The following is a 20,320-nucleotide window of genomic DNA, read 5'->3' as shown; positions in this document are numbered from 1 at the left end:
TGGCAGTTGTACCATAAATAAATTTCTAGACCATTTTTTTGAGGGCTAAAGCCGCGTTCACAATATCACTTGGAACTGGTCTTGATTTCTAGTTTATTTGAATTTTGTTGGTCAGAACTGGCGTTCCAACCAATTTAAACTGTTTTTAAGCTGAAGTATGTATGAGGCGCAAGTTGCCCTCTAGCTACCTTTTCTGTGTCTGGCAACATTTCGCAGCTTCTTCAATGATACCTACAGATTAGAATAGAGAATGGTGCCATCATTGCCTAGATTTTACGTTCTTAGGGACTTAAATACGTTCTTTATAATGGAAACTAACATGAATTTATATGTATGATTACCTATTTCATTTCCAATAGAAATAGGAGTGGTCCGTTAAACCTTGGATTAATTAATTAATTCAAGGTTAAACAATGCGCGGGTTTGAGATTAAGGGGCCACAAAATCGTTCAGAAATTTTGGGCGCGAATTTCAGGTAGTTCCTTCCCTTCCCTCCGCCGTAAATTTAGTTTACAAAACGACGGTTGTATTTTATTTACTAACACTTGAGTTTGGTCTTTTGGTCATTATTTTAACCATGACCTTCTTGTTTTTGCCTGTAATTGGATAATTGGAACTTTCTATGCTCAACGGTTCTTGGGATAATTTTTAATGACCTTGAAGAGGGCATCGAAATTATAAGTTCCAAAATTTAATGTCCCCTTGCACGAGCTACGTGACCGGAAAATTTCAAAACCTTGTACAGATGAAAATAAAGCAGTTTTGTATTGTTATATGCGTCTTCATTACTTGGAAACTTTGCTATCTCCGTTGAACAATTACTTCATCAATGACAAACCTAAGGGAGCGTAGCGATAGTTTTCAGAGATGGGCAAAACTGCACTCGTAGAGCATTATAATTAGTGGACTTTAACCTAAATTATATATCCCATTTAAAATATACTGTTAAAATTGACTATAATTTAAGTTATTGACAAATTTACAAACGAGCCAATCAACGCGAGGGGCACTTTTATGTCCCGCCTTTGGTCAAAATTTAGCTTAAGCGTCTTGTTTTGATTTCGATGCTAGCGATATCGGTTGAAAAAAGAGCTACTTCACGTCGAACCGATGAGATTTTCAAAAAAACATTTTAACCCTTAGGGAGAACACTAATACAACCATTGAGTTGGGAATAAATAGAGGTACAACTAAATCTGGCTGGCGCGGGACCAATTTCTTTCAATATGGAGACTTTTTCAACTATATCGTTCAACCGTGGCGGCATCTGTCTCTAGTGGTGGCAACTATATTGCAATTGAATTTTTGCGCGAATCATATAACTTTACCAAATATAGATGGCGCTACCGCCTAATTATAAAGATGAATTTCGTAGTCTTCTCAGAATAGGTCCCGCGTAACCATGGCAACCGAAATCGTAATTGTAATTCTAGCAGTATTATTCCCAATTCAATGAATACAACATCGGAATCGAAATTCTACCTTTAATAAAATCATATAATTGTTTTCCGTACAAGGAATAGGAATTTGATTATCAATAAACATAAATCAATACCTTATTTCCAAAACAAACGATAATGTAATAAGCTTTCGAAAAATATTGGTGATTTTCGCTATAATCCCGATGCACGTTAAATGGACACTTCAATAAAAGATACTCCGTTTTACTCCCCTCTCCAAATTCATCTGGGAAGGAACTATTTCCGGTCAGTCGGTTAAACGGTTAGAATGGCTAGCCAAAAAGTCATATTTAAGCCAATTGGAGACGCGTTTTTGCCCTCATGAGAATTTTGCGCCAGATAAGAAATGCGTCGACTTATGTTAATTTTCGATAATATATTTTAAGGTAAAATATATTATGTTACTAAAACTAAATATAAGAAGATAATATTATTATTATTATCATCCTCTTATGTTATATATAATTAAAATTATACGGAATATTTTTATATTACCGGGCAATTTTAAGGCTTCTCATGGAGGCAGAGTTAATTAATTTCGTATAAAATTATCTTTCGGAAAAAGAAAACTAATTCCTTTAGAACTAGGCCTAAACGTATTACTTTTGCAGTACGGTATGCAACAAGTGTTTCCTTTTAACCAGGTAACTTTTTTGGCATGTTAAGGCTGAGCAAAAAACCGATGTTATGTTCGAGAAAAGTTTCCAGCTTTTTTAATATTTCAACAAGCACTATATAAATAGTAACATAGTAACTCATGAGTCCTGGCTGTCGGAAATATTACTTCTTGGCAATTTCTGGGAAGATGTTTTATTTAAGCGTCTATTTATTGAGCGCGCTTTTTTTTTCTAATTTTGAAGAGAGCGAGCCAATCTAAAATATTTGGAGTGCGCGCCCAAATAATCAACACAATTTTATACATGTATTTAATCCTAACAAAACCTAGAACGGTAGGAATAGGCCAACGGGGTCTCGATCGAGCTTCTGTTTTGAGAAAATTTTGAAAAGACTTACGCGTTTGTGACGTCACTGAGTTGAGATTATTTTATTGCGGGACCAAGAATCTTGCAGGTCCTGGCCCTCGGAAATATTACTTCGTGGCGATCCTTGGAGGATGATTATTTTATTGAAGCGTCTATTATCCTATAAAATACGGGAGGTAAATTTTTTTCTCGTACGTCACTAGATATAAATATTATAGATAGAGAGCACACGCTAGTGATCGTACGGGGTGACGTTTGTGTCGGTTTCGGGGTGAGAAAAACCCCGAAAAACCGGGTCGGGGTTTCTCGGTTTTTTTTATTTTTATTATTAGGCGTTTTCTGATTACAAAAGTGACGAGAGTAGTCGCTTCAACAGCCGACTATTTAAATGTAAAAGTAAAACCCTAAGTGTATAATATTATTCCATAAGTGTGACACTTTCTATTCGTCATATGTAAATATTTTACTGAGAACTAGGGGTGTGCAAAATATTTGGTACAACCAAATTATTTGGACCAAATACCAAATCAAATAACCGGTTTGCCAAATCAAATAGTGTTTAAAACTATTTGTCAAATATTTTATTTCTTCACCAAATAATTTGATATTTGAAAATAGCTATAAAAAGTATTTGGTAATATCAAATAGTTTGGTATTTGGTCAAATAGTTCCAAAATCAAATAATATGGTGTCTTCAAATGGAATTTCTTGATTTCAAATATTAGATAAATTAGTCAAATAATCAATTAACCGCTAGAAGTTGTCTGGGTTTTCCCGCCAAATATTTTAAAGCTCGTGCGCTTTGGCCATTGGCTGAACAATGGAAATATGAAAGCGAAACTAAAACACAAAGCAAGAAGCATTATAAGCTGGACCAGTGTAAAAGAAACTTGGTTCTTTACTACTAGTTAGTCTATTGTTTTAGTTAGATTTATTATTACTTAAATTTATTTATGTTAAACCGTCATTAATAAATGCTTTTATTTAAATAGTTTGAGACTTCAGTTAATTAGAAAAGTTCAAGATTAAGACTTGAACAACTTACACTAATGGTAAGAAACAATTTAAAATTCCATTTCTATTAGACTTAATTGTCACTTAATACTTATAAATCTAGATAAAGGCACGGTTAACATATTTGGTTGGAGGAAATTAAACCTATAAAAGTAGTTATTGGATATTACAATGGAATCACTTTATAATTAACAAACTATAAATAGGTTGTATAAAAAATATATAAAAAAAGGGATGATATTATTTTTTATTGTCAGCGATGTAATTGTAAATATTTTAAGTGCTAGTATTGTTAACATTTGGGCCGAAAGCTACCTTTTTTATGACTTGGTAATAAAGTATCTGTCTTTTTAATTTCTATTACTTAAATTTTAAAGCCATGGATCGTAATTTTAATATCTATAATTATAAATAGTTAAACTGAATAGTTTGACTAATGATAATTATGATAGTTTCATTGGGTAATTGACTTATTGTTAAATATAAATGAAATGGAGGTTATTTAAATTGAAACTGGTTGTAGACAACTATTTGACACTATTTGAAAACCAAATTATTTGATATTTGATCTAGTATTGGATATTTGAATACTATTTGATCAAATATTTTTAACCAAATACTATTTGACCAAATTATTTGACTTTTCAAATATTTGATTTGGTATTTGATGATCTTAAAAAAATATTTGATATTTTATTTGGTCCCCTACTGAGAACTATTCACAAGACAGACTTGCTTGCTCCCGCGCAGGGCCGGCGTTAGGGGGGGGGGGGGGGTAAGCGGGGCAAAAGTACCCCGGGCCTCCGAAAGGGGCCCGCCGGAACGGGTGCCTAACTAAAATTTTCTGACTATCTCCAAAAAACAAAATTTTGGAGTAAAAATTACCAGGGGCCCGAAAATCCTAGCGCCGGCCCTGCTCCCGCGTCACACTAGGGGGAGATTTTCTTCTTGCGATGACGTTACTTCGTTAGTAGCTCTCAGTAAAATATTTCCCAAAGTGACAAACTTATGAAAAATATTATTGACCAGGGCGAACGAGAGGTGAGCCTAGCAAGTGTGACGCGACCTTTTTACCTTCGAATTAGAGTGTTGTCGTCTGAAACCCTGAGACGTCACCATTGTAATTTGCCTATTGATAAAAACTGTCATGGTGGCCACTATTAACACTACAGCTGTGACGTGATAAGTTTTCAAAATCGTATGAGACGACAACACTATAGGCTGCTGGCTTGCCCCGTCCTGCTCCGTTTTGGTTGTTGGCTGTAGCTAAGCGCTCGCTCGGGCGTTTATTCAATGTTTTTTTGAAAAACCCGACTTAAAAAAAACCGACCCAAAAATTTTACAACCCTGGTAACCGTACGATCACTAGCACACGCTCTCTTAAAACTCTTAAGCTCTTGATATGTAGGGAAAACCTGTTATAATTTATACTTTTATTTTTATATGGGTTTATTTTTTGGAAACACCATGTTATTTACCTTCTCAACTTCGTGTTGGCAAGCACGTAAAATAGCCGTGAAGTATCGTGTCTCTTATATTTAATAATTTTTAAACATTGTGAATCTATTGTAGCCTTAAATTTGGTAACAAATAGACGTATTTTAAACTACGCGTAAGAGTAAAAAAGCCGAAGAACTTTGGAGAATCTTTTACGCGCGTATTTCATGAGAGTCGACATTATCGTGCTACACGTGAGAGAACGGGTTTTGGGGAAAAGAACTTTCCACGGTAGAGCTACGTGCAGTACGTCTATGGCAGCTGCCTGTGGAGCAAATCGTGGGAGGGTCCTTGATGAAAGACGCGCGTAAAAGAGTGTATAATCATAGACAGTATATATCCCTAAGGGGACGAGAAATGGCCTACCTTCCACTGCATTAACGTCGCTGTTTCTCTCACTGACGCTCTGTTATTGAAAGAGGGGGGAAAACACGTAAGCTTCTAAGTGCTTCAAATGACCTTGAAAGTTCCCGTTTTTAAAGTACGGCCGTCTTTATTCAGTTGGGGCCCTAGCATCGACACGAACTCTTGCAGCTGGCTGCAAAGCGACTGTGATGGGGTCTAAAAATCAGAGCTAGTTCTCGTCCCCTTAGGGTTATATACTGTCTATGGTATAATTTTTACCAATATGGGAGAATTGTACCTTTGGACATTGAGTTGGGAATAAATAGAGGTACAACTAAATCTGGCTGGCGCGGGACCAATTTCGTTCAATATGGAGACTTTTTCAACTATATCCTTCAACCGTGGCGGCATCTGTCTCTAGTGGTGGAAACTATATTGCAATTGAATTTTTGCGCGAATCATATAACTTTACAAAATATAGATGGCGCTACCGCCTAATTCTAAAGATGAATTTCGTACAGTCTTCTCGGGAGGAATAGGTCTCGTGTAACCATGGCAACCGAAATCGTAATTGTAATTCTAGCAGTATTATTCCCATTTCAATGCCTTTGGAAAACTGTAGCTAACTGGCAGCCTTTCCTGATGTGCGATGTCGTCTGCTGTGGAAGATGTTTTGAGGCCTTGAAGAAGACGGAAGCCAGTTCTCAATTGTGTTGCGTCGCAATATTTATTTCCGACAGTAAGGGTGCATTTTATTAAAATTGTAACTCTGTGACATTTTTATTACAAAAACTTCATCTATACACAAACGTTATTTTGAGTAGCATTACCAAAAGTCTATAATTGTATTCCATTAGTATGACAATGTCTATACTTCAGATGTTTTTTTCTTTCTTTGAGCCAGTTACTATTCAAACTCCATAGAGAGCTGTTACAGTTTTGCGTCCTCAATCTTTGACAGCGGTTCCCTAGGGGCGATTTTCTTCCCCTGAAGGGCCCTGATGATATCCCTTAATGATCAGCTGTCAGTGAAGTATTTCCTAAAGAGATAGCTTATCTCACAATATTATAGACTTATGACATTACCAATTTAGTAAAGTAGTTCATTAGTTGTAGGATAAAACTGTTTGTCAACATGGCCAGGGCCGGATTAACCAATAGGCCGAATAGGCCTGGGCCTAGGGCACCAAGCCTACAAGGGGCACCAACTTGGATTAATAAATTATTAATCCAAGGGCACCAAGAGGGTTCGAAAAAAATAAAAGTACAACACTTTAATCATTTGCTTTTCACAAAATATTTTCTGGAGTAATTTTAGTAAATGCGTCCACCTCTATGAACCAAAATCGTTTGATTGTCACATTCTCTGACGGACTGCCGTCTAGCCCCTGACGACATACTAAATCTGGCAGCAAAATGAATTTTCCTTCCATTTCTCAATTATAAATTGAGGAAAGGGGGCACCAAAATTAACTTGGGCCTAGGGCCCCATAAAGTCTTAATCCGGCCCTGAACATGGCATACTCTATTGCTTAGTCAATTGATTGGAGAGTGGTTGACATACTGCTAATAAGAATGAGGTAATAGAGAACTTCAATGGGTAGATATTTTCCTCAAGCAACGAATTAGGAAAATGACAAAACCTGTTCTTCTGGCATTGGAAATTAGCGTTAGAACATAATTTTAAAGAAAATAAATAAATTTCAAAGTGTCTCAACCAGCAATTCTTGAAAAAGCCAGGGATTTGAAAATGGGTCTTATATCAGGGAATTTTAAAAATTCGTATAAAGGTTGTGGAAAGATCTGGGAATTTTAAAAATTTGTATAAAATTTATGGAAAAGTTAGGAAAATGAATTTTGTTGAAAATAGAAAAAGTTAACAAAAATCTAGGTGAAAAATTACCAAATGAAAAAACTGGAAACGATGCCCTTTGATTGTCCATTGTCTGTTAAACAAGTTCAGATCTGTTCCACTTTCTGACCTGCAGGATTTAAGAATTTATTTGGCCATAAATGATAAATGAAAAACACCTCTATATGCGTTATCAATTTACTGATAGCTCTCTACCTATATTTATTATATGGATTAGGAAATTGTGTATTGCAAAGGAAATTGATAATAGTCGCACCCTTGTGTTTTATATCAACACACCTTCAAATTGTGCCTGTTTTTTTTTTTTAACTAATTTGGTAATGTTGGTATAATTCTAGGTATCCAGGTGCAATGCTATATTATTAATAAAACAAGTTTCATAAAAGTAAACAAGTTTGGATTTTGTGGTTTAATTAAACAATAAATGTACTTGGCTTTATTAAATTAATTGAAGTACTAGCTAGTATAATATATATATAATAAGAATGCGTTTTTTTATTAGATCACCTTTTAAGAAAAAATTCTTATTTACAAAAGGGTTCTAGTCATAATTAAAAAATTTAAAATGGGGACCTAGACTTGATAGTCCTGTTATAAGTCTCAGGCATTGTGTTTAAATTCTTTAAAAAAGATGGCACACTTTTGGCCAGAGAACATTACATTTGATACTATGCGAATTTCATTACGCTTAGATTTACTTTTATAGATTTTTAGTTACTAATTTTTAATTACAAATAATTTATTTCTTCTAATCGTGTTAAATTATTTGCTTACTGCTAAATTGTCTTTCCCTGAACCAGCCAATGCTTTCCCTCAGCATGTGGGTGTTTTGTAAATATTGGGGGTATTCAGTATTTCATCGATTCAAGGAGGAAAACTTATACTTACTAATACTTAATTCGTTGGTTCCCCAATGTTCATAAAATTCTGTGCACAATGAAAAGCTTCTATTTACAAATAGCATTTTCCCTTTGGAATGTTCAAATGAAGCTACATCACCTCTTCAGCTCAGATATGGTGTGGTTGCTCCAGTGCCGGATTTAGTTGTTCGTAGGCCCTAGGAACTTAGCTCTAGATTGGCTACCATCTATATAAATTATTTCAATCGTAGGCCCTAAAAGCTTGTTCATAGGCCCTAATAGTTTCGTAGGCCCTAAGCAATACGTCATCACTAGTATTTTATCAACATAGTAAAATGTTTACTTTCCACTTGTGATATTTCGCATTGGTTTTTCCCAATGGAGACTTATGTTACAGGCTGCAGGTAATTTTTTTACGCTTACTTTCATATGGTGATGGCTTTTGTAATTCATTATAACTTAAAGGGAATAGAACCTCCAACGCGTTCTTTATGGAAGACCCCATCAATTTCCTTTATTCCCTTCACAATCAGCGATTATCAGCGCCGCAGGTGTGAAAAGCCATGGGAGGCAGCGGACAATATTGGAACCCTTGGAGGGCGACAGAAATACCAGAGGTTATATTCCCTTTAAACAGCAATGAAACTTTGCCGAGGGCAATCCAAAGCAAGTTGTTCTGTTGTCAGATACCTGACTGTATGTGCATAATATTGTTTCTCCATAAATATAATCACCAAATTCAGTTTACTGCTTTAATAGCTTTCCGATAAGGTTTAAGATATTTCAACAGTTATCGTAATTACACTACTAATTTACTACTGATAATGCAATTCCATAGAAATTATGCAATGTCAGATGAGACAATTGAACAAGGATTTGTGTTTTTGGGGTAAATAACTTTTTTGTTACATTTTTAATTTACCATTAAAAAATTGTTGTTAGGTTTATTCTAATTTGTATTTAAAATATTCAGTTAATTGGTCTAATTTCTTTTTCAGCAATAATTTAGGTAGCATGCCAACCAGACCCGAGAGTGGCCAAAAACCCGATGTTGGTGTAGGAATTGGGTTAAGACTTTCTGTGCTGTCTCTTGATGATGTAAGATGGTCTGTTTATTATGTCATATTAAAATGGGACAAATATTAAACTTTTATTGTCCGTTTGTGATATCAAAATATCATTTGGCAATTTCAGAATTTTTTAGAATTGGAAATAAATTAAACTCATTAAGAATTTTTTATGATTAAAATTATTATGAAACTTATCGTAGGCCTATTAACGTACCTGAAACAGTAAAATAAATTAAAGTAATTATATTTTTATACGAAAATTTTCTTATTCTTAAATGGAGATTGAACTTCGATTGCACATTTTTAATTATTAATCTGATAATTTAGTTATTACAACTAAACTTGGTTCTATGCAAAACAGCCAGGACATTTTACATATTGAATCGAGCACATCCTTAGCAGCTGATTAGTACTGCCACTTTTACCAATAAATAACAGCAGAGGCAAATACTGGAAAAAGTGGCTAATAATGTAGATAAAGAATATTGTATTTATTACACTAAAACAACTAATTACAGTTAAATGTTCAAATGATTAATTTTAAAATATAACACTAGACTTCACTTAAGTAGTAAAAGTACAACACAAAAAACAGTAGACAATTTTTTCGAGCAATATAATATTCTGGCCACTATTTTCCACATAGATTCTCTAGGCTGATATTTTCTATTATCTACCAGAATTTTTTGACTTGGGAACATTTAAGTGGCAAAAGTACCATCTCGGGCAATAATGAGTTTTGGGGTCAATGTTACAAGTAGTTGTCGATAAATATTGTTGCTGTAAATTTCCCTTAATTAAGCCCTTCATTTTCCCCAAAATTATTAGTGTTTTTTGCATGCACCTTCAAGGCCGTGGTTTTTTAAATCTTAGAGAAAGATAATATCCGACACATACCAACTAAAAATGTGTACATGTTAACTTTAGTTAAACGTTTCATATTATCATTGTAGTCCTCTCATAGTTGGACTGATGACTTGCCGGTTTGCCATTTATCTGGACTTGGTTCGTCAACCAATCAGATATACAGAGAAGATGGAATAAGGAGGGAACAACATCAGTTTGAAGATAGAAGCTTTAGGTTTAAATTGAACGACAACACATTCTTTTACGGGGTTTTCGATGGTCACGAGGGAGTGAGAGCTGCAGACTTTGCTTCTCAGAGAATGCCGGCTGAAGTGTTGCTTGACCAGTTAGAAGGAAAAGGGAAGGATGAAGAAATCCGGGAAGTTTTGCAACAAGCATTTCATACTGTGGAAAAGGGATTTTTTGAATCCATCGATGATTTGCTAGCAGAAAAGGCAAACTTACAAGAGCAACTTCAGGTAAATTTGTTTTTCCATGAAGTGGTTGCGAAAAGTGATATATTCAAACTAGTAACTTAATTTATTAAATAAGTTTAATTGTAGTAAGCCTAGGGATACACACTAGTGTATTCCAGGCGGAAATTTTGACCATTTGCTCCTCTGTTACTTACTGTTTAAATCAGGGGTATCATGGGAAGGTTATCCAGATTTATTCGGATAGAGCTCTCAGCCAGTATAGTATTCTTTCTAAACTGGTTCTTAACTGCTTAGATCTCCTCTGTCCTCTTGGGTTGCACAATAATGTTAAACTTTGTTGGGTACCGGGGCATAAGGGGCATTTTGGGAACGAAAGGGCCGACGCCTTGGCCAAGGAAGGTGCGAGGGCTGGGTTCATTGGGCCAGAACCTGCTATCCCCATCTCCCGGGGACTTGTACGCGGCTTGATCTCCAAGTTTATGTCAGATCGTCAACTCAGACAATGGTCTGAGATTGAGGGTCAAAGGCAGGCCAAAGAGTTTACTCTTGGCCCTTCTAGGGAGAGAGCCATAGAATTACTCTCGCTCTCTAGGGCTAGTATTAGGATTGTTATTGGCCTACTTACAGGCCACTGCCATCTTAACAGACATTTAACTCTCATTGGGGTCAGTGATGACCCGATTTGCAGAGCCTGTCTAGCTGAGGAGGAAACTGCCTCACATGTACTCTGTAGCTGCGATTACTATGCAGCCCAGAGGTTTGAGCATTTGGGTATGCATCGGTTGGAGACGTATGATGTCTCTAACATCACGGCCAGGCAGATTTTAAGCTTTGTGTCAGCAATAGGACTTATTTAAGTCACCCAGTTTGGGGATGCACAATGGACCTTAGGTCGAAGTGTTTGGCTTGCCACCCCACTCAATAATAAAACAGTAATTTGCAAAATATCAACACACCAAAGCTTGTCCATTTTTTTATTTTTATTTTGGATACTTCAGACGATACTGGACATTTCTGTGTCAAAATAATTTTGCAGAAATAAAAATTCCGCGATACTACGTGAGAACCATTATTACCAAGCGTTTATTTTTTTAACTTGACCAAACTGAGGTCCCAAAATTGCCTCAATATTTTATGCCGGCTTTCCACATTCTAGTTGAGCTTGCTTGAAACATGTCCGTACATAGGTTCCTGCTGATATTTGAAAAAAGGCACTGTTAAACAGAAAATACAATATCCCAATTGTATATGGCCGTGTAAGTTTTGGTGAGTGCTTCTCCTGTTGTTGGAAAATGTGTGTCTTGAGCCTGAGCAGATATGTGTTTCAATTTTATTGGGTACCAAGATGTATATAATAAAGAGATGCACACTGAAAAAACTTTATTTTAGAGAAAGTTTTATGTTTGGGAAAAGAAATTATAGCACTGATCTTAAAATATAAAAACCATTGTTTTATAGTTAGCATAAAAAATTAGAGATGTTTTAAAAGTAAATTGGGCCACCAACAAAATGAAGGTATAATATCCAACCTAAGGCGCTGATCACCATCGTGAAGTGCTTGGTGGAGCGTGGCATGGAATGGGTGAAATTTATGGTTTTTAAAGGGGCTCCAAAGTTCGGTGGCTAAATGTGTGTATTTTTTTATTTCCAAAGTACTTTTTACCATAAGTTAAACAAGAAATAAAGGCAATGATGTTTAAAAGTGCACAAGAAATTTTGTGCAAGTCGCTAACCAAACAACACTAAATCCTTTTTATAATTTTTATGTATTATGGATATTAATAAATTAATATTATTAATACTTTAATGCCAGATAATTAGGGATACACCGATATGGTTACAGCTGATATTAACCAAGTTATCTATCATAACAGTAGTGTATATGATAAAATCATTGTAAAAGACGGTTCAGTACACTGTCATACCATTTTATTGAAATTTTTCATGAAAAATGTTTGCAAGTATGTTTCTTTTAATTTTACATGATACATATTTTCTATCACTAATCGAATATCGTTGTATTTATTTGTTTACACTCGTAACCCCCTGTCTAAAAAAAGGTATGATCTAGCTTCTGAAGTCTGGCATCCGTGGCGCAGGCAATCAAATAAAATATTATCATTAGTTAGTTAATCGAGAATTTTCTTATTTTTAAATGCTTTTCTGAAAATATTGTTCTAATACTGGTATCAGCCAATATCGGCTTCACTGAAGCCAATATTGGCTGATGTTAGAATAATTGGGCGATATTTTGTAGTATCCCTACTTATTATACAGTATTTCTTATTTCAGGGTTTTAGTTCTTATGAAGCTTATCAAAAATTTCCTGAAGTGGTTAACAGGCTTAGAGAGGTAATGGCTGAAGTTTCAAGTGGCACAACTGCCGTTGTTGCTTTAATAGTGAATGAGAAGCTTTATGTTGCAAATGCTGGTAAGCAATTTTGTTGTTTATTCCTTTAAGATATTAATGTACAAAATTATTATTAATACGGATATAACTTAAGGGGACAGTAGAGCACTTTTGTGTAAAACAACGAATGGAAGCATGGAAGTATTCCAACTCAGTATTGATCATAACATTGTGAATGAAGACGAATTACTAAGGCTTTCCCAATTGGGATTGGATATTGAAAAGATACGTACAGGAAGCCTTTTGGGAAATCAAGAAAACACTAGATGCATAGGAAATTATTTGGTCAAAGGCGGATATAAAGATTTTGACATATTAAGGTACGTTAAACATAACCCATTTTTAAATACAATGATTGAAAGGTTAAGTCCAAATGAAAGCTATAATGCAGATCTTACTCAAATTGTATTGTTGCTTGTACATTACCGCTTAAGGCGGACTTTCTTCGAACTCGATCATGCCAAATTTTTCCTCTCTCACCAGTGATCGGTGCAGTTTGAGCAGGTTCTGCCACATAGTTTCCCCAAGTAACTCTTAGTTTACTGTCTCTTTAACTTGATAGGGAAAAAGCAGTTTAACTTGTTGAGGTTAACGGTAATAGTTAGTGTAGGGAGCTGTTGGCTCGAACGCGTGGCATGCAGGGCTTGCCACCACCCTCCTACGCATTGTAACCCGGCCACCTGAACTAATGGCTTCAAAAGTCGCATGACTTAGGGTATTAGCCTAGCTGATTATTATTATTATTATTATTAATTTCCATACAATCTTCTATCATATTCAACTTATCTTGTTACGAGAGGTTATATTTGGACCTAAAGAATGTGAGTTCTGGTACACTAAAGCTAGACCATTTTCGTAAACTTAAGACACTGAATTAATGGGTTCTTAAATCCATGTTTTGATATTATTATTGAAAGGGGTGGAAAGCCGCGCACTTCGACCTTAGGTCAATTATGTAACCCCCAGCCTGTGACTTTAGGTGAAAAAAGTGCTATTATTTGTTTTGCTAAGTTTAAAATAAATTTAGAGAGATGCGCTAGTGTTACATTCCCTATAGTTAAAGCCCTGCCCATTTCTCCAGTTGCATGGGCAATGCAGCCTTACACATTCCGAAGTGTATACAGTGTGTCCTTGGGCATTTGGGCAGTATATTTTTTTAAACAATCTAAGAGTTAAGAAATTCTAAAAATATTTACTGGCAAGGCAACTTTTTAATTTGTTAATTTCAGAAAAATTTTAAAATATTTCTTGTAGTTTTCAAAAAAAAAAAAATTTTCATTGATAGGCGTCAGACGAAACGTTTCAATGAGAAAGGTGTAGAGCGTACTTTCGCACCTTCAAATATAATTTGTTCCATCGGAATTGTTGAACCATACCTGTAATTAATTATTTTTGCCTGTGAACTCTTTTGAACTTAAGATCTTTCGTTTAATTTCCATAAAACACAATCACTATGCTTTGTTCTTGGACAAATAGCATGTCATGATGTATCTAGTAGGTAATAATTATCAGCTAAGCTAATACCTAGGAACCACACAGGCCTAAGTCAACTAGTGACTTTTGAAGCCAATTACTGGTGATTGGATTAAATTGTGTAGGAGGGTGGTGGAAAGCCCTTCATGTCACGTGAGCCAACAGCTCCTGACACTTACTATTACCGCTAACCTGGACAAGTTTTTTGGAAAGGGGAAACCCAAGCGCTTGGCGGAATCCGTTCTTACCAGCAGGGAGAAAACTTACAAACTCAACGCAGGAGTGGTTTTGAGTTTTCAACCCGTACCACTACCTTGGATCGAACCCGGCTCCTCTTGCTGCAAGGCAAGATTGCTAACCACTCAGTTACCCCACCTTAAATGTCTTATTGTTGCATTGAATAAAAAATGTATTCTTTTGTACACTGAATAGTGTTATGCTTACAACTTAATTTACAAATGACTCAGCAAAAGTTATTTTAAGTAGTACAAACTTGATTTTGTTCATGACGTAATATCTAAGTGAAAATTGACCATTTTTGATAAAATAATTTATTTTTGTAGGTTTGAGAGTACGCTCTACAATGTTTTAATTGAAACGTTTTTCTGACATCTTTCGGTGAAAAAAAAATAAGTTTTAGAAAACTTTGAAATCAATATTACTGAAGTATACCCTGAAAATTTCAGATCTCTAGATTATATAGTTTTTGAGAAAAATGCGCTGGCTGATTTAGTTGAGATCGATAATCTTATACATATGTATAGAATAAAATAATTAAAACACCAGTAATCTTGTAGTTAAGCGTTTTATTGTACTTCTGTTTAGTCGTCGAAACAGCCTTAGTGGTTTTTAATTAAATACCTTTTTATTGTACACTATAATAGTGGTGTTTTATATTAATCTATGGGATAAATATCATGTTTTATAATTTAGTTTAGCCAAAGAAGAGCCAGTCATATCAGAACCAGAAATTTGCGGTGGCATAGCAATTGATGACAGCTGTAATTTTTTTATTCTTATGTCTGATGGACTTTTTAAATCAGTTGAAGAAGCTACGGGGACGCAGCAAGTATATTCTGAATTTTACCTTAGACCTTAATTCTTGTGACAGTTGGCATAAAATAGTTTATTTCATTAACTGCTTTTCTAATTTGCTAATGTGTTACTAAAATTTTACGTTTTTGAGACTGAATACATCAAACCCATTAAATACTAACTTGGTAATTCAATGATAATGCATTAGAACAGTATCTTTTTACAAAGAGGTTGACACACTTCTAGTTGTTGTGCTGTTTGGCACCATCTCTGCTGGTGCCACAATAGTTATATAAAACATTATTTTATGGTACCAAAATTTTGTAATATCATAATTTTTAAACATTAGGGCAAAAGTAAACTACAGCAACCTCATCCTGTTTTATAATTTTTTTCGGCTGATACGATAGAGTTTGACGCGGAGATTACGATGGTATTTTTTTTTAGGGCCGCAAATGAAGATTTAATGTTTTAATTTAATTGTAAAGTCTTGGCAATTTTTGCAAGTTCCTAGATTTCGGGTTGAAATTATTTTGTCGTGTGTTCGCCGACACCAGACTGCTTTAAAAAATTGCTAAAGAACAGTTTTTCGTGTTAGTATAAGTATTGGCGCCTGACGGCGCCGCACGTTGGCTACGCTCTCGTGCTGGGGGTGCACGGCGCCGCCCCAGCCCCATACTAAAAAGCGACCTAGAGAACAGTACCTAGGCATACCCTACCAAGTATTGTCGGGCATGGGAAAAATTTGAGCGTATATCGCAAGACCAAGGGCAAAGTGGGGTACGTGACTGGAAAAATTATAGTAATTGTTGGATAATCATTCGATCATTTCCGTGGAATTACCGGAGGCGATCCAATTAAAAAAAAGTGAAGAATTCTCCTTCGTAAATTTCGTCCGACGTTTCACCAGTAGTCTGTTGGTTCATCACTCGATTCACTGTTGCCTGAAGACACAATAGATTCTTAGAAACTCGCTGAATGTCACGTGGAGATTATGCGAATCAACAACGCAAATAACCACAAGAAAGTAGCGCAATATCACGTGGAAATTATTCGGAGTGAACAACACGTGGTGTGGGCTACCGAAACTGCAAGTGTCGGCGAACACACGACGAAAATAATAATAAAAATCGTGAAAAGGCCTAAAAAAGTGAAAATTTTAAAACTTAAACTAAAAAATTAAATAAGCGTTTGCGGCCAAAAAAAGGCAACAAACCTAGAAATTTTCCAAAATTCCCAAAATTAAGAATACTTGTAATTTATTTAACAAACTACCGGAATACCACGTGGAAATTATTAGGACTGAAAAACACGTGGTGTCGGCGAACACACGACGAAAATAATAACCACAAAAAAACTTTAAAATACCCAAAGAAGTTCAATTTTTTAAATTAAAAAATTAAATAATCATTTGCGGCCAAAATAAAAATTACCCACGCTATCTACGTGACAAGGTCTATCAGGCGCAAACAAAGTAACAATTAAAATCAATGAGGTGCTGTAGTTACCTTCACCCAACATGGGTTATGTATTTAAATGTTATTCAATAGTTGGTGAATCATATTGTACACCTTTTTTAATCATATTAGTCCTGCTATGATCATTTATTGCCATGACAATACATATATTGTACTGCCTTCCTCCCAATGCATTTGGGTTGAATTGATCTCTCAATAAAAGATACTGATTAGAATGTTAATTATCTAATTATAAGACAATATTAAGGTTTCCCCTTGTCATAAAAACCTGTTGAGGTTAACAGTAATAGTTAGTGTAGGGTATTGGTTTAGCTGATAATTATTATATTTATTTGAAAGACAATAAATGGATTTTAAATTAACCACTTTAAAATTACTCCACTTACCTCTAGTTTTGCTAAAATCTTAATACTTCCCTTCATAAATATCACCAAAAGTGTATCAACTCTACCTTTGCGCCCTTTAAAATATTTACTGAGAGCTAGTCTTACAATAGACTACAAAGTCTTTTAATTGGAATAGTACTAGTAACGTTATATTTAGTCTATGGTCTGGCATGAATTTATCTCTTCAATCCATCCGCATGTAGACAGTAGACATCGTTCTAAAACGCCTCACTAAGTGGAGAAAATTTCAAATTTTGATGACGTAATTCTTACGCCTTCTCCCACTCCCTCTTTTTACTTCGCGACAAGCTCTCATTAAACATTATACCGTACTGACACACTTTTGGGTCTTATGCCGCTTTTTATATCACCATAAGTCTATAATTGTATTCTATTCTTTTCATTAAGTTAAAAAAAAAATATTTTATCCCTTTGTGAAATATAATTTAAAATAATTAAATTAAATGAAAAGCACTTTGAAAATGTTCAATAATATTTGTATAAGTCTATTCAGTACTTCTCTTTGATGACTGGTTTTAGACTTATTCCTAGTAACATCATCAAAAGAAAGATACCCTAAAGGCTAGGTGAGAGGTAGTTGATTCATAATGATGACCAAATGTGCTATAGTGCGTTTCAACGTTTTTACAGTAGAGTCATACTTACAATATTATACTCAAGACTTATGGTATCACCACTTTCGATTATGAAGAATGGCAAAAGTAAAAAAGCAGTGTAATAATTTAATGAAAATGTACAAGCATTAAAGAGAGTATAAACTAAATTAAAAAATGGTCTGTCAATATATGAAATGACTTGTTTTTTAATGTAACTAATGCCAATCACTTCTGAAATTGATTATTGATCCATTTAAATCATAGACTTGTTTTTTTGTGTGTTACCTGAGTGAAGTCAATTACTTCATTATTATTATTATTGTTGTTATTCTAGATATAAAACCAAACAAAACTTTCGCTCTTGGGTACCTCTGATATTAAATATTTTATTAAATATTATTTTTCTTAAAGGTTAATATTGACATAGCGGAGCTAGTACTGGAACAGTTCAATATTCAGTCAAATTTAACCGCAGTAGCGCAAGCTGTAGTTGACAGAATTGTTCGTGTACATCATGATATGTACATGTCACAAAGTAGAGGCTCAAAAACTTGCCAGAAACGAGATGATATTTCTCTATTGGTAATTTTTATTTCCAGAAATTCTTATATATTTTTGCATGAATAGGTGTTTCCTTAAAATAAAAATGTCTGTGTCACCAGGCCAAGTTTATTTTACTGTATTTTCTGCTTGAAGACCTAGTCTTCTGCTTTATGCAATCTAATTGGTGCAATTAGTTGTTCATGTACAATGTGCCAACTAATTGCACAACCTGAGCTGTTCAAACCATGTTCAAACCTTTCCCCCAAAATTTGGTTTATATTCAATTTTGGTTGGTCACAATAGTATAACAATTTACGTTTTGGTGTGCTCCAATGGCATTATTCGTGCTTTTTATTGTCTGTTAATTATTCTGTTATGCTATTTCCTGGCTGCGTTCAGTAACTCAAAAAAAGCTCAGCGCTGAGCTAAAGGGTCACCGGTTTTTTACTGAACGGCTTTTTTGACGTCACGTTGCCGGACAATGCCGGTCCGTTGAGCAACGAAGTCATCGGCTGTAAGAGCAGGTTTTTCCGTTGCTCAACGGTCACGTGACTTCGCAGCACGGAGTAAGCAACGGTCTCAACGAATTAATTTTTCAGATACTTTGTTGAGAGTTACTGAACGTAGCCCCGGTATGAAATTCATTTCAGTTTGTCAAAACGTTTTATGTTATTTAGAGAAACCCCAAAGGCATTTAATAATAACAATGTTATACATGAAGCAGACATTGTTAAATATTTCAAAGTTCATGCCTAAGTGATGTTAAGGAATAATTCTATTTCAAATAACTGGATATCTAAAATCTGTACACCAAAATGAGCGACCTACCCGAAAAAGCTTACCAGTGTGTGTATTCATTCCCAATTAGTTGGACCAATTTGGTGGTAAAACTAATTGACCTTTTAAAGATGTAGTCTGAATGTCCCTTTACATTCAGTTCAAAACCACATCCATACTTTCATTAATTATACCAATTTTAGTATTACGCATTTCAGTCTAAATGTCTTTTTCCATCAAAATAACAAAATTTATTTAATTTCAGATCAGAAATTTCAATCAGCCTTTACCAAATTCCATACAAAGTCCAAGTTCCGCATCAATTCACTCGTCTAATAGCCCCATAACAGCTGGAATTCAAACTTTTCAAGCACCGCCGGTTTGGAAACTGAAAGGCATTGGCCCTATTACCGTACCCCCTGGATCTTACACATCTGAAAACTCCATTTTTAAAATAGATAGTACAATAACGGAAACCAGTAGCACAGAGTCTCAACAGCTTTTCCTTACGAATAGAAGCGCTACTCTTACTCTGGATGATCAGTCTAGAATTAAGTCGTACGTTGACTTTAGTGATTACTACACAGCGGTAGAAGAAGCGAGGAAAAAGGGAGAGTTACCGGAAGGGTTTGAATTTTAAACAGACTCGAGGTGGGGTTAATTACTCACATTTTAATACAAAGGCTATAGACTTCTAAGTGAATTAACATTAGCCAGTGGTGGTACCGTAAGGCTTGATGTATGACCTAGTTCTGGTTATATTTGGTATTTCATGTTTAAACATGTATTTAGTACCATTGTATTTGGAAAATGTCATACTTTTTCATATCATGTCAAATTTTGATGATTTTAAGGGTTATTCTGATTTTAAAATTATCTTGTTAGAAGTACAATTTTAAAAAATTAAGATCAAAATAAAGAAAACTTTTTAATGTTATTTACAATTATTTAGTTACAGTAGATCAAAAAATTTAAATAAAGGATGCCCAAATTTATAAGCAAGGCACCTCGAAGTCACACAATATTTATGAATTATCCTATCCAAAACCGTCACTTATTGCGCAAAGTATAGTGCTTACCAATATAATGCTATAAATTTTGCCATTGATAAAAGGAAAGGAAACAGAAGTTAAGACTACTTGTTGCTCCAAAAAATATGGTTTTGCCACTGAGTTTATTGCAGGAATCCTTAATTTATAAGAAAATAATTTCCAAA

At 34.8% G+C, this 20,320-nt stretch overlaps 1 protein-coding gene and 2 long non-coding RNA genes across 12 annotated transcripts; 1 reads left to right on the top strand and 2 right to left on the bottom strand.

Moving 5' to 3' along the window:
* Positions 1–73: 73 nt before the first annotated feature.
* LOC149968869 (uncharacterized) lies at positions 74–5,421 on the bottom strand. Its single transcript, XR_016480669.1, has 3 exons — positions 5,321–5,421; positions 2,475–2,603; positions 74–231 (listed from the first exon to the last, which is right to left on the bottom strand). It is a non-coding gene; the product is annotated as an uncharacterized LOC149968869 (long non-coding RNA).
* A 511-nt stretch (positions 5,422–5,932) lies between these two features.
* On the top strand, positions 5,933–20,005 carry LOC149968867 (TGF-beta-activated kinase 1 and MAP3K7-binding protein 1-like). Of its 8 annotated transcripts, none has more exons than XM_090155003.1 (9): positions 5,939–6,038; positions 8,871–8,921; positions 9,031–9,130; positions 10,056–10,427; positions 12,678–12,816; positions 12,890–13,115; positions 15,202–15,337; positions 18,196–18,366; positions 19,370–20,005. In XM_090155003.1, the coding sequence occupies exons 2-9, from the start codon at positions 8,881–8,883 to the stop codon at positions 19,742–19,744; spliced, it is 1,560 nt and encodes a 519-aa protein (XP_090011129.1). In that variant the 5' UTR covers positions 5,939–6,038; positions 8,871–8,880; the 3' UTR covers positions 19,745–20,005. The 8 variants fall into 8 exon arrangements, with proteins under 8 accessions (XP_090011132.1, XP_090011129.1, XP_090011130.1 ...); XM_090155004.1 differs by lacking the exon at positions 5,939–6,038 and adding an exon at positions 6,117–6,133 and having other exon boundaries at positions 8,874–8,921; positions 19,370–20,004; XM_090155002.1 differs by lacking the exon at positions 5,939–6,038 and adding an exon at positions 6,703–6,879.
* LOC149968868 (uncharacterized) lies at positions 6,050–8,713 on the bottom strand. 3 transcript variants are annotated; one of them, XR_016472740.1, is made up of 4 exons: positions 8,172–8,713; positions 8,061–8,099; positions 7,203–7,281; positions 6,050–6,339 (listed from the first exon to the last, which is right to left on the bottom strand). It is a non-coding gene; the product is annotated as an uncharacterized LOC149968868 (long non-coding RNA). The 3 variants fall into 3 exon arrangements; XR_016472739.1 differs by having other exon boundaries at positions 8,061–8,713; XR_016472738.1 differs by lacking the exons at positions 8,061–8,099; positions 8,172–8,713 and having other exon boundaries at positions 7,203–7,377.
* Positions 20,006–20,320: the final 315 nt, after the last annotated feature.

The sequence above is a fragment of the Leiobunum rupestre genome, chromosome 1 (genome assembly GCF_980474605.1).
Source record: "Leiobunum rupestre chromosome 1, qqLeiRupe1.1.hap1, whole genome shotgun sequence".
NCBI lineage: Eukaryota > Metazoa > Arthropoda > Arachnida > Opiliones > Sclerosomatidae > Leiobunum > Leiobunum rupestre.
Note: the sequence above shows the minus strand (reverse complement) of the source record. Positions and strands in the feature narration are given on the sequence as shown.